This window comes from Pleurodeles waltl, chromosome 12 (genome assembly GCF_031143425.1).
Source record: "Pleurodeles waltl isolate 20211129_DDA chromosome 12, aPleWal1.hap1.20221129, whole genome shotgun sequence".
Taxonomy (NCBI): Eukaryota; Metazoa; Chordata; class Amphibia; order Caudata; family Salamandridae; genus Pleurodeles; species Pleurodeles waltl.
The window spans coordinates 486,090,965-486,105,007 of NC_090451.1; the positions used below are offsets into that span (position 1 = coordinate 486,090,965).

A 14,043-nucleotide genomic window follows, 5' to 3' on the forward strand; every position below is an offset into this window, starting at 1 on the left:
TTTGTTTTTGCGCCAATTTCACGCAAGGGAAGCAACCCCTTATGCAAGGGCCGCTTCCCTGGTGGGGCACATTTATTTTAGGCCATTTCTGCTCCCCTTGGCAGATCGGTGTATTTCTATTAGGCCGATCTGCCACCGTTGGGGGCAGACACCACTTAGGCACCAGGGATTGGTGTGTGTGTGTTTTCTTTAGGGGGGCAGCCCCTTGGGTAAGGGTCACTCCCCTTGGAAGCACATTACTGTTAGCCATATCTGCCCCTCTTGGGGGCAGACTGGCCTATTTTTGGAAGGCCCATCTGCCCCCAAGGGGTGGTAGAACACCCACCAAAGACCAGGGAAGTTTTTTTTTTTCTAAAATAAGAGTGTGGGGGTATGGCTATACCCACACCCCAAATAAAGGGGGCCGAAGTTGTTCTGCCTACCAGTGGGCAGATGGGGCAATTACCCCTGATCCACATCCCAGGGGGGCAGAAAGTCTACTAGATGCAGGGAATTAAAAAAAAATAGTGGGGTGATGGCCACCAACCAGTATGTGCCTGGTTATGCCCCCACCCCAACTGAAGGGGGTAACAGTCTTTCAGCTCTCCCCTGCACACTAAAACATCTTATCCCACAGCGAGCAAGAAGACATTTGATTATTTTGGCTTTTGGTTTTACATTTGGGCCATGAGAGCTTGGCTAACTCTCAAAATCGTCCCACTTGGAATGGTGAGGGCTGTACTTTATGGACTTTGGAACTCTGCCATGTAGAAAAATCCACAAGACCTAGACACATCTGAAAACTAAACATCTGGATGATTCAAGGGTGGTGTGTTTCACATGCACCCCACACCATTTTCTTACCCACAATGCCCTGCAAACCTCCAAATTTGCTGGAAATCACACATTTTTCCCACATTTTTGTGATGGAACCTTTATAAATCTGCAGGAATCCACAACATTCCTACCACCCAGCATTGTCTCATCTAAACCGATAAAAATTCTGCTGCACTTATCAGCCTAAAAATGTTTTTTTCAAACTACCCCTTTGAATCCGCTTTGGTTCCCCCTCAATTTCGACATGTTTTTGGCTCCTCCCTGTCACAAGCACTTGGCCCACCTACACAAATGAGGTATCATTTTTACTGGGAGACTGAGGGGAGCGTTGGGTGGTAGGAAATTTGTCCCGGTGCAGTGATCCCAGACAGAAATGTGGGAAAAATTAGATTTTATTTTTAGCTAAATTTGAGGTTTGCTGAGGATTCTGGGTAGGAAAACATTGGGGGATCCACGCAAGTCACACCTCCTTGGACTCCCTCGGGTGTCTAGTTTTCAGAAATGTCTGGGTTTGGTAGGTTTCCCTAGATGGCTGCTGAGCCCAGAACCAAAAACGCAGGTGTCCCCCCCTCAAAAACAGATAGTTTTGTATTTGATAATTTTGATGTGTCTTGATAGTGTTTTGGGACAGTTCTTTTCGCAGGCAGTAGGCCTATCCACAAAAGTGAGGTACCATTTTTATCGGGAGTCTTGGGGGAACACTGGGTGGAAGGAAATTTGTGGCTGCTCTCTGATTCCAGAACTTTCTGTCAACAAAATGGGAGGAAAAAAGTGTTTTTTGGCCAAATTTTAAGGTTTGCAAAGGATTCTGGGTAACAGAACCTGGTCAGAACCCCACAAGTCACCCCATCTTGGATTCCCCGAGGTGTCTAGTTTTCAAAACTGCGCAATCTTGCTAGGTTTCTCTAGGTGCCGCTGAGCTAGAAGCCAAAATCCACAGCTAGGCAGTTTACAAAAAACAGCTCTGTTTTCTTTGGGAAAATGTGATGTGTCCATGTTGTGTTTTGGGGCATTTCCTGTCACAGGCGGTAGGCTTAACCCCACAAGTGAGGTACCATTTTTATTGAGAGACTTGGGGGAACACTGGGTGAAAGGAAATTTGTGGCTCCTCTCAGATTCCAGAACTTTCTGTCACTAAAATGAGAGGAAAAAGTTAATTTTTTGATCAAATTTTGATGTTTGCAAAGGATTCTGGGTAACAGAACGGGGTCAGAGGCCCACAAGTCACCACATCCTGGATTCCCCTAGGTGTCTAGTTTTCAAAACTGCACAGGTTTGCCTAGGTGCCGACTGAGCTAGAAGCCAAAATCCACAGGTAGGCACTTTGCAAAGAACATGTCAGATTTCAATGTAAAAATGTGATGTGTCCATTTTGTGTTTCCTGTCGCGAGCATTAGGCCTACCCACACAAGTGAGGTACCATTTTTATCGGGAAACTTAGGGGAACACAGAGTAGCAAAAAAATTATTATTGCCCCTTGTCTTTCTCTAAATGTTTTCCTTCCAAATGTAAGACAGTGTGTAAAAAAGACGTCTATTTGAGAAATTCCCTGTAATTCTCATGCTAGTATGGGCACCCCGGAATTCAGAAATTTGCAAATAGCCACTGCTTCTCAACACCTTATCTTATGGCCGTTTTGGAAATACAAAGGTTTTCTTGATACCTATTTTCACTTTTTATATTTAGCAAATTAATTGCTGTATACCCATTATAGAATGAAAACTCATTGCAAGGAGCAGCTCATTTATTGGCTCTGGGTACCTAGGGTTCTTGATGGACCTACAAGCCCTATATATACCCACAACCAGAAGAGTCCAGCAGACGTAATGGTATATTGTTTTTAAAAATATGACATCGCAGGAAAAAGTTACAGAGTAAAATGTGGACACAAATGGCTGATTTTTTCACCTCAATTTCAATATTCTTTTATTTCAGCTGTTATTTTCTGTAGGAAACACTTGTAGGGTCTACACAAATGACCCCTTGCTGAATTCAGAATTTAGTCTACGTTTCAGAAATGTTTAGCTTACTGGGATCCAGCACTGGTTTCTCACCCATTTCTGTCACTAACTGGAAAGAGGCTGAAAGCACAAAAATAGTAAAAATGGGGTATGTGTCAGTAAAATGTCAAAATTGTGTTGAAAAATTTAGTTTTCTAATTCAACTCTGCCTGTTCCTGAAAGCTGGGAAGATGGTGATTTTAGCACCACAAACCCTTTTTTTGGTGCCATTTCAGGGGGAAAAAGCACAAGCCGTCTTCTGCAGCCCTTTTTCCAATTTGTTTTAAAAAACAAAATTTTCCCTGTATTTTGGCTAATTTCTTGTTCTCCTTCAGGGGAACCCACAAACTCTAGAATCCCTAGGATGTGGTAGAAAAGGACAAAAACTTGGCATGGGTAGCTTATGTGGAGAAAAAGTTATGAAGTCCTAGTCGCGAACTACCTCAAATAGCTAAAAAAAGGCTCATCACAGGAGGGAAAAAGGCCTGGCAGCGAAGGGGATAACTAAGAATATCAAAGGTGGTAATAGGGAGTTGAAATTAAGAACATTAGAATCAAGGTATATAATCATGTTGGATGCTAAAGAACCTAATAGATTGAATAGTAGTGAGAAAATGTTTATACATTTATAGTTAATTCTAGTGTTGAAAATGTATGTTGGTGATTCACTATTGATTACATGTCATGCCCATAATTAATTAAATTAGGATATAGGTTTAGAAATTGGGTAACCATTATTATATCAGTATTAGTAGAATTAAGTGATTTTTTAATAGGTAGCACTATTGCAACTAGGGAAATTGTTAGATTCAGTGATAAACATGTATGAAAAATGTAACATAGAAATTGTTTAGAATTTAGGATTTATAGGTGCTATTTTTCAATTTTGGAAGTGCGCATTTATCATAATTAAGATGAAATGATATGTTAACTTTATAATTATTGATTTCATTATGATGTTTTTGCTTGGAGGGATTTTGAGGGAAATTAGTGATACGTTCAATTTCATGGCTATTCACATCATTATGTTGTTTGTTTGTAGAGTGATTTAAGAGTAGAATTTGAGATAAGTTAAAATATTAACTTTTATTGAAACATTATGTGAGAAATTAATTGGTACTGGGAATATGCCATAATAACTAAAATTGAATGAGATTCAAGAAATGATTAGATGTGTCAAATAGATCATATGGTATAAAAAGAGAATCCAAGATGACAACCGCGAGGTAGACAAAGGCATAAATGCCAAAACGCGTTCCTTAGCGTGTCAATAAATTGTTTTTCAGCAGCTGTGGAGTGGCGTATTCCTTTTTAATATTGAAGGAGAGTGTGTATATATATATATATACATATATATATTTATATATATATATAAATATATATAGATATAGATATGTATATAGATATACATATATATTTTATATTTGAAGTATCATTGAAATATAAAATATTGTGCAAAGGCCATAAGTGACATACTGGATACTTGAGACAAATGCACACTGGTGAGCACTGTAAGCTCCAAAAAATTCCCTTGGGGCCCTGAAGGAACCAGCAAAGAGTACTCTGTCAGACCAATGGTCTCAATGGTGATTAAGGCCATTTGCTGTTATTTGCTGGTAAAGAAGTAAAAATTATAACAGGGAGTAGCACAAAGGGATTCAAAGGGGACAGAAACCGAGAAAGGTACAAAACAACAAAGGTGAGGAAAGCAAACAAGTGGCAAACTTATCAGGAGCAGGAGCATACTAGAACTTGCCAGGACTCATCTTGCTACTTCTGACCCCCCTGTATGGTAACCTTTAACCAATGTGCTTGGGCTGCTGGCATTGACCCAGAACTGACTGTTTCAGACATTATGGGTGTTTGTGTGGACCCTGTCCTCTACTGTCTTCAGTCTACCTCAGGAATTTCAATGTGTCTGCATGATTTCAGAGGTTCTTGCACCAATGCCTCTTCCCTAATTCGCTTGATGAAATCCTAACAGCTACACTTTATTTAAAGGTTTCTATTACAGAGTGAAAAAGAACAATTTTCTTTGTGAGTGTTGGTTGGATATAGTCCTTTAATGTTCACCTTTTTGTTTGCAGAACAGTTTTCCATCAGTGTTCCAGAGAACGTTCGGCTATCGGGTGAAGTTGGCAGATTGAAAGTGGAAGACATTGACGAGCCACAAAACAGGAAAACTAAGTTTAGCTTTGTTAATGGAAAATTTGAAGATACGTTTTCAATTGTGACAAATGCCATTACTAATCAAGGAATTATTGGATTAAAAAAGGTATTACTGATCGACTACCGTCAATGATATCTGGAACTGTGCATATTAGTGGCAACCATTTGACTAGTTTCTCTAACAATGCTCCCATGTTAACACATTTTGTGTACTTTGAAAACATAATAATTTTTATGTCGTTGCATATATGTTCCAAGAATCCTTACGATCACTGAACCTAGGGTAAACTGTGAAAGGAGTTGAGACCATGGTTTGGGACTATAAGATTAGTCACATACCATAGCACACCAAAGAGGTCTCAATTGTAATTTGGTGGTCCTGGTTGATTAAGGATTCCTTAAACTCGGTCTAATGGGAAAAATACATTGAAACTTCCAGGACTGTAAGAAGTTTCATCACTTGTTGACTGGGGTGTGAGCTCTGGTGAAGCAGCAACCACAATCCTTGTCAGGCTAAGACACAAGCAAACCACAAATTAACCAGTGCTCAACCCCGGGTAGCTTTGCACAGATCAGGCAGGTGTAACTTAGATGCAACGTGCAGCACTTCTAACAGCAAAACAGAGAGAGCACCACACAAAAAGATCCAACACCAAGTTAGAAAAATAGAGCAAACTTTAATAAATAAATCAAGACCAAAACAACAAAAACCCAATCAGTAGAACTGGACTTATGAAATTGTTACCATTAGAGTGGAAAATAGCACCTAAAAGCACAAAGCGCCAACCATAGAGATCTGGTCATGTTTGACCAGGTCAAATTCAAAAGTTCAGGCCGACCGCAATAGAGTGCTGGTCAGATACAGTTTCAGGTTAGTCTCACTAAAGGATTATCTTCTGAAGGTTGTTCCAAGAGTCGCGTTCGCATTGCAGAGGGCCATGACAAGCAGGGAGAACATTACAGAATCAGTGTGGCCGATGGGCTTTGCTGGAGTTTCACGGTAGGGGTCTGCACCAGCAGTCAATGCAGATGCCCTTAGGGATGATGGTGCTGCACTTTATAAATGCTATTATTGATTGAATGCTGTAATGCCAAGAGTTTGGCTGACGGAGCTTTGTGCTGATTTCAATCAATTAATCAATCAAGAGATTTATAAAGCGTGCTACTCACCCGTCAGGGTCTCAAGGGGCTGGAGGGGTGGAGCTACTGATCGAATAGCCATGTTTTGAAGCGTTTCCTGAATGTCAGGAGGTCCTGGGTCTGGCGTAGGTAGAGCGGTAGGGAATTCCAGGTCTTGGCAGCGAGGTGAGAGAAGGATCTTCCCCCGGCAGTGTGGTGACGGATGCGGGGGATGGAGGCGAGGGCGAGGCTGGCGGAGCAGAGATGGCTGGTGGGAGTGTGGAAGGTGAGTCTGTCGTTGAGGTAGGCCGGACCAGTGTTGTGAAGGGCTTTGTGTGCGTGGGTGAGGAGTTTGAACGTGATCCTCTTCGTTACGGGTAGCCAGTGTAGGTCTCTGAGGTGGGCTGAGATGTGGTCGCGGCGTGGGATGTTGAGAATGAGGCGGGCGGATGCGTTTTGGATTCGTTGCATTTTCGTTTGGAGTTTGGCCGTAGTTCCCGCGTAGAGTGCATTTTTGTAGTCTAATCGGCTGCTGACAAGAGCGTGAGTGACTGTTTTTCTGGTTTCGACGGGAATCCATTTGAGAATCTTGCAGAGCATGCGAAGGGTGTTGTAGCAGGAAGAAGAGATTGCGTTGACCTGCTGGGTCATGCTGAGTGCTGAGTCCAGGATGAAACCTAGGTTGCATGCTTGAGTGTTGGGTGTGGGTGTGGTTCCTAGGGAGGTAGGCCAGCAGGAGTCTTTCCAAGCTGAGAGGTCGGTGCCGAAGATGAGGATTTCTGTTTTGTCAGTGTTTAACTTGAGGCGGCTTGATTTCATCCAGTTGGCAATGGCGTGAAGTCCATTGTGGAGGTTGTTTTTTGCAGTTGCAGGGTCTTTCGTGAGGGAGAGGATCAGCTGGGTGTCGTCTGCGTAGGATACTATGTTGATGTGGTGGGTTCACGCGATGTTGGGGAGTGGGGCCATGTAGACATTGAAGAGCGTTGGGCTGAGGGAGGATCCTTGGGGGATGCCACAGATGGTCTTGGTGGCTTCGGACAGAAAAGGCGGAAGGCGGACTCTCTGGGTTCTGCTAGACAGGAATGAAGATATCCAGTCAAGAGCCTTGCCGCGGATCCCGGCGTTGTGGAGGTGTGTGCGGAGGGTGTGGTGACAAACGGTGTTGAAGGCTGCAGAGAGGTCCAGGAGGATGAGCGCTGCGGTTTCGCCTTCTTCGAGCATGGTCCTGATGTCATCCGTAGCAGCGATGAGCGCGGTCTCAGTGCTGTGGTTCTTGCGGAATCCGGATTGGGAGGTGTAGAGCGCCTTGCTGTCTTCCAGGATTCAGGATAGTTGGCTGTTCACGATTTCCTCGATGACATTTGCTGGGAAGGGGAGGAGGAAGATGGGCTGGTAATTATTGGGGTCATCTGGGTCCTCCTTGGGTTTCTTCAACAGGGCGTTGACATTGGCGTGTTTCCAGCTCTCCGGGAAGGTGGCTGTCTCAAAGGAGCTGTTGATGATGGCTCGGAGGTGGGGGGCAGTGATATTGCTGGCTATATTGAAGATATGGTGTGGGCAAAGGTCCAAGGGGGAGCCAGAGTAGATGGAGGCCATGGTGTTGACAGTGTCTTCATTGTTGACGTGGGTCTAGGTGCATAGGAGGTTGGTGTTGCTTGGTGCGCTCGGGTCGTGGGTGTCTGTGGTTGGCTGGTGGGTCTAGGGGTTGAAGCTGTTGTGAATGTCTTCGATCGTTTGACGGAAATAGGTGGTGAGGGAGTTGCAGAGCACCTGAGATGGTGGGGGTTTGTTGGAGCAGGGCCTTGGGTTGGAGATGCCGGAGAGCTCTTTGCTGTTGTGAACGTTGGTGTTTATGCGGCTTAGGTAGTAGGCTCTTTTGGTGGTGCGGATCAGCTGGTGATGTTTGTGGATGGCAGTCTTGAGGGTGATGTGTTTGGATTCGGTAGGTTTGTGGTGCCAGGTTTTCTCCATTCTTCGGCATTCCTGTTTGGAGGCCTGCAGGTCAGGGGTGAACCAGCTAGCTTTGGTGCTGTAGTGGGTGTCTAAGGGTTGTTTGAGCGGCGAGAGGGTGTTGGCACAGTCATCTATCCATTGATGCAGGTTGGCGGTGGCTGTGTTGGGGTCTGGGGTCCCAGGAGGTGGGTCTGGGCGAGGGTGGAGACCAGCTGTTCTGTTGAGATTTTGCTCCAGTAGCGGTGGGAGGGTTGTGTAGGGTGGTGGTGAGTTACTGGCTTCTGGAAGGAGAAATGGATGCAGCGATGGTCGGTCCAATGTAGATCGGTGGTGTGGCTGAAGGAGATGTGGCTGCTGGCTGAGAAGATGGGGTCGAGTGTGTGGCCTGCGGTGTGAGTGGGTGATGAGATGAGTTGTTTGAGGCCGAGGTTGGCAGGTTGTTGAGCAAGTTGGTGGTGTTGATATCATTGGTGTTTTCTAAGTGAAAATTCAGGTCGCCGAGGAGGACGTACTCTGTTGAGGTGAGGGCTTGGGTGCTGATGATGTCGGCAATGGTGTCGCAGAAGTGAGGGCGGGGGGACCGGGGGTCTGTAGACCAGTGTTCCTCTGAGAGTGGTGTTGGATTTGACGTGAATTTTGAAATGGAGGTGCTTGGCGGGGTTGAGGGTGTCGTGGGTGCTGGTTGAGACTCTGATGGTGCTTTTGTGGACTATGGTGATTCCTCCTCCTGGTTTGTTGGTGCGGTCTCTTCTTGTGATTTTGTATCCTTCAGGGATGGCTATGGCTATGTCGGGTTCCGAGGCTGGGTTCATCCAGGTTTCGGTGAGGAATGCGATGTCAGGTGATGATGAGGTCAGTAGGTCCCAGAGTTCGATAGCATGTTTGTGGACAGAGCAGGTGTTGAGGAGAATGCAGCTGAGGTGGTTGTCGGCGGGTCTGTTGCGGTGCTTGGTAGTTAGGGTGCAAGTGAAACTGCAAGCTCTGCAGGAAAAGGGTCCCTTGGTGCGCTTTGGAGTGGACTGGAAGCAGACGGAGGAGCGTCCAGGATTGAGGGCTTGGTGGTCACTGGCTGTGTAGCGGCGTCTGGTGGTGCGGGAGCCCAGTGCACCAAGGAGACTGGTGCTGGGCGCGGTCCAGGCACGGACAGGCACAGCCGGGCTTGCCTCTGGTGCGCCTCCGGCACGCCAACGGCGCATCCACTGCGCACCCGCGCAGCTGCCGCCATTAAGAAGGGGAGGTGGGAGGGAGGCACAGCTGGGAGGTGGGTGGGAAGAGTGAATGGGGGCATGAGGGGGCGGGGCTGCAGAGATGCAGCGGCGGGAGGCAGAGAGGCAGAAACGGCTCAGGAGAGCTGAAAATGGAGCACAAGGGGCACAGAACACAAGGGGCAAAAAACGGCACAGATTAAGTACAAGCAAAAGAAATAAGGCACAATAAAGTAAAAGCACAGAGAATATGGCACAATTCTAGGAATGCATACCAGAGCAGCCCACTAAACCCCAGGGATGAGGCACAGGCGGGTGTCTGCGGGTGGTGGAGGGCCTCGAACACGCGACAGCAGCTTGGGTGGGGTGAAGGACACGGGCACAACTTGGTGGAGCTGTGTGCATGGGGAGCGAGCTCTAGACCCTAAAAGCACGTCAGAGGTCACTCACTGTGACGTGCAGCGGACGCCATTAAGAAGGGGAGGTGGGAGGGAGGAGAAGCTGGGAGGATGGAGGAAAGAGAGAATGGGGGCGCAAGGGGGCAGGGTCGCAGGGATGCAGCGGCGGGAGGCAGAGAGGCAGAAACAGCTCAGGAGAGCCAAAAATGGAGTGCAAGGGGCACAGAGCACAAGGGGCAAAAAACGGCACAGATGAAGTACAAGCAAAGGAAATAAGGCACAATAAAGTAAAAGCACAGGAATTAAGGCACAATTCTAGGAACTCTTACCAGAGCAGCCCACTAGACCCCATGGATGAGGCGCAGGCTCATGCGGATAGTGGAGTGCCTCGAACACGCGACAGCAGCATGGGCGGGGTGAAGGACACGGGCACAACCTGGTGGAGCTGCGCGCATGGGGAGCGAGCTCTAGACCCTAAAAGCAGTGTGAACAACAAGGTCTCGTTGTGAACAGGTCTCTTCGCTTTTGTGAAGAGCCCAAAAGCTTGATTTCAGCACCTGTGAGCCCAACCAAGGGTACAACACCTGAGAGACACCACTTGGGGGTCAGGACATCGCTGCACCCAGGGGCTGTAACAGGAAGTGTACTCAAGTGTACTGAAGAGTATCTGAGGTCCAGTAATTATACCCCATAGTGTCTTTGAAGGGGGGGGAAGCTTCTAGAGGTTTCTTTGTGAAGTCCTCAGACAGCCCTATCTATTATCCACAAGGGGTATGCAGTCCTTTGTGTCATCATGCCAGTCTAGGCCATCCTAAGCTCCCTATTATGTGTGGCTTTCTAGGAGGTATACACAAATATGAACTGTCAGCTACACCTAATCATGTGACCCAAGTACAGGCTACAGGCACTACATGGCTACGGCAGGGAAATGTCAACTTTTTTAAAGTAGTACTTTCAGAATTACCGTTTTAAATCGGACGTCTCCATACATGAGGATTTTAAATTGTGATTCCAGGGACACCAAATATGAACTGTTTACCTATCACCGTTTGAAAATTACACTTATTAAATGTAATAAGGTAACTCCAATGTTATCCTATGGGGGACCTAGGCCTTGCAGTAGTGAAAACTAACTTAAAAGTTTTTCACTACCAGCATATGTAAACCTTAGAAGTACATGCTCTGCTTTTTTAATGCATTGGACCCTGCCCACTGGGCTTTTCAGGGCCTATGATACAGGTGACGTATATGTATTGAAATGGAAGGTTTGAGCCTGGAAAAGGTTTTTTTTGCCAGGTCCAAATGTCATTTTAAAGCAACACACACACAGGCTGCAATGGTATGCCTGAGACATGTTTAAATGGCTACTTAAGTGGGTGGCACAATCAGTGTTGCAGAACCACTATCAGAATTCCAGTTACAGGCAGTGGGCACATGTAGTGCCACTTTACTAGGGACGTATAAGTAAATTAAATATTCCAGTTGTGTATCAGCCACTGTTGCCATGTTTAGAGGAGAAAGCGCATCACTTTTCTACTGGTTAGCAATGCTAAGGTGAACAGAGTTCTACAGCCAGCAAAAATAAGGTCAGTAAGACAGAGGAGGAAGGCAACTTGTTTGGGGTTGACCATGCACAGAGGAACCAGTCCTACAGGGACCAAGAATATATTGTTGTGGAAGAAACAACAGGTATAGTCAATACAGACTTTTTCCCTCCCAGCAAAAGCTAGGGGTACCCTGGGTTTAACTGGCTATGGGTATAATACAGTTTGTCACTAACGGGACTGGATGGCAGAGAAACATGTTTTCTACTTCTGTTGCATTTTATAAGGTATGGATCAAAAGTAAGTGAACTAAAACTAAAATACTGGGATGTCATGCATAACAAAGTTTATGTTTAAGTTCACTTTGAACTATTATTGGCTTTGAGGGGCAATCACCCAGAACATATTATAAATGATGTACAGGACAGATCAATGTTTTCCTGCGTCCATGATCCAAAAAGGACACCTCGCTAATCGAGAAGGTCACCACACAACACAGTAAATCCTGTTTTTTCAGTGTCTAAATTAAATGCATGTAAGGTTTCCCAAACACATGCTGTCTTTCCCTACCACAACCAGTCACAATCAAATGACCCTAAATATTAATTGTACTAGGATTTACTCATCTGAACAACATATCACACTGTTAAGAGACCACTGCCCAGCAGTTTGCTTTCTGCACAAAATCTTTTTCTAACCTTACACTATTGAGGTATTACACAAATGCATCAAATTACACTGCATTGTTAACTTTAGCCTTAATTTGGAAAAGTTGCACAACCTTCCACCAATTATTGTGACTATGATTACCTCATTCTCTCTTAAGCATTCACAGTTAATCGCAGTGGCATGTTCACTATAAGGTGAGAATGGACTATCTGGCTCATAAACGCTTAACCTTTTATTTTGAGTATTAGAGATCTGCTCAATTTTATCTCAGGTTTTACATCCCTTTTATGCATACTAAACTTGTCATTCCTTCGGTAGAATTCCTTCATACACACATAGAACCCCCATCCTAATCGTGAGTGGATCATGTCCTATTATTTATTGTAACTGACATTCCAGATCATACAGACACTCTGTCATTCATTTTAACCCTGAGAACATTGATCTTGGTACTCTGTTTACGCTCATACTAGAAGAGGCCTGCATAATTCTAATGTACTATAGACTGTGAAGAGCATATATCCATGCTCATGTTTTCAGTGTCTTCACTGTTACTGTGAGTTCTGATGGAGCAATCCCCTACTGGTCCTATGGACTGTTGAGTGTCGACCTAAAGCTTAAGAAAGGAGCTAACATCAGCAATACATTTCAAGTACTGTGAAGTCAATGTGACTTCACAGAAATAACAGAGAGGATGTTGTTCAAACTTTAAGGGTTTTATTAGCAATTTAGTTCAGATTACAAATCAAATCAATCAGGAAAATTGCAGAAAATATATTGTAACAACATACATATTTAAATGTTCATGCAATCTGAATTTGTACATTATGAGAAAAAAGATGCAAAATATTACTATATATATAGCAGATATAATATCAGGAAGGCGAGTACCATAAAGGGGTTTCCCTATTCTAAATAAAGGATCAAAAGTGTTAAGTGCTAAATTCTATAAGAGCGGTATCAGCATCAAATGAACCAAGTTTAAGATGAGGAGAAAATTACGAGTGATCTAGATTAGACAATAACACTTGAGCAGGGGAAATTAACAGAGTTGAGAATTCGTTTTTTCACATTGAAGTCAGGATTATGGTCCGGCTAAAAAGCATGAAAGAAACTTCTAGAAGACTCTCAATATCAATTCATACCAAGACTCTCAATATCAATTCACACCAAATGGGCAAATCAGGAACAACCTTTCCCTGGAAGCAGGACAACTCTCCAGTTTCCCAATGCCAAGCAAAATGACGGACCATCTGGATGACACTGAATGTAACATCGGTCCGTTCTTCCTGTTACAGGAGAATCTCTTCAACAAAATTCTGTGACCTCCTGCCGGGTGTCATACACTGACTGTCAGTAACTTTGTAAATCGGTGAAAGACCAAAGTATAAGCTTGAGATCCACACCAGGTGTGAGACAGCGTGGCCATGTAATGTGTGCACCAGGGTAATAACAGTTCAGTTGGACAGGGGTAAGTAGCACCCTGTGTAGCATTAAAATTAAATGTTCTTGAACCAGGAGTTTTGGAAGAGAGACCTGCTGGACATATTCAAATGCCTGCTCCCATTCCTTGTCATGAAGTGCCCTATCAAAGTCGTCCTCCCATCTATTCCTCAGTGTGGTAAGAGGGGTGTCCATAAATTCATGAATCACCCTATTTAGCCATGTCATAATGTGGCGACCTCTGCCCATCATAAGTATGGTCTGCAGGACCAGATGGATAACCGGTTCCACCTGTAGTGCGATGTGCAGGTGTGACAGGTTTTGCAGGGTTACTGGTGTGTAAGAAACTGATCCGGTGGGAGGGCATGGTCCATGGGCATTTGGTTGTACAAGAGGGTTGGCCTTCGGAGAACAGGTCGCCCACCGTAAGCAGTGGCTGTGCTGTCTAGGCTAGCATGTCTGTGGATGAAAATAAACTAGGGAAGCGGGGGAGTGCGGCCAGGGGAAAGCAGGGGTGTATGCCAGTTTCTCACATGTGAGGCGGTGGATGTGGAGCATAGAAGTGGGAGCAGTCGCCATCTGCAGAGTCCAAGGAGACGAGAACAGCACCCTCAGAAAGAGTAGATTTTGCATTGTGGCTATTTTGCATAATACCTCGATCATCACTAGTTTCGCCGAATAACGTGCTAATGTCAAACGCAATAATATGCTTCGAAGGAGGTGGCTC

General features: G+C 45.0%; 1 protein-coding gene across 1 annotated transcript in view; it reads left to right on the plus strand.

Annotated features, from left to right (window-relative positions):
- The window catches only part of CDH5 (cadherin 5), a 286,155-nt gene that overhangs the window by 192,091 nt on the left and 80,021 nt on the right, over nt 1-14,043 (plus strand). The window contains exon 6 of the mRNA XM_069217168.1: nt 4,904-5,091. Coding sequence (XP_069073269.1) covers nt 4,904-5,091 — 188 coding nt within the window. The remainder of the gene's footprint in view (nt 1-4,903; nt 5,092-14,043) is intronic.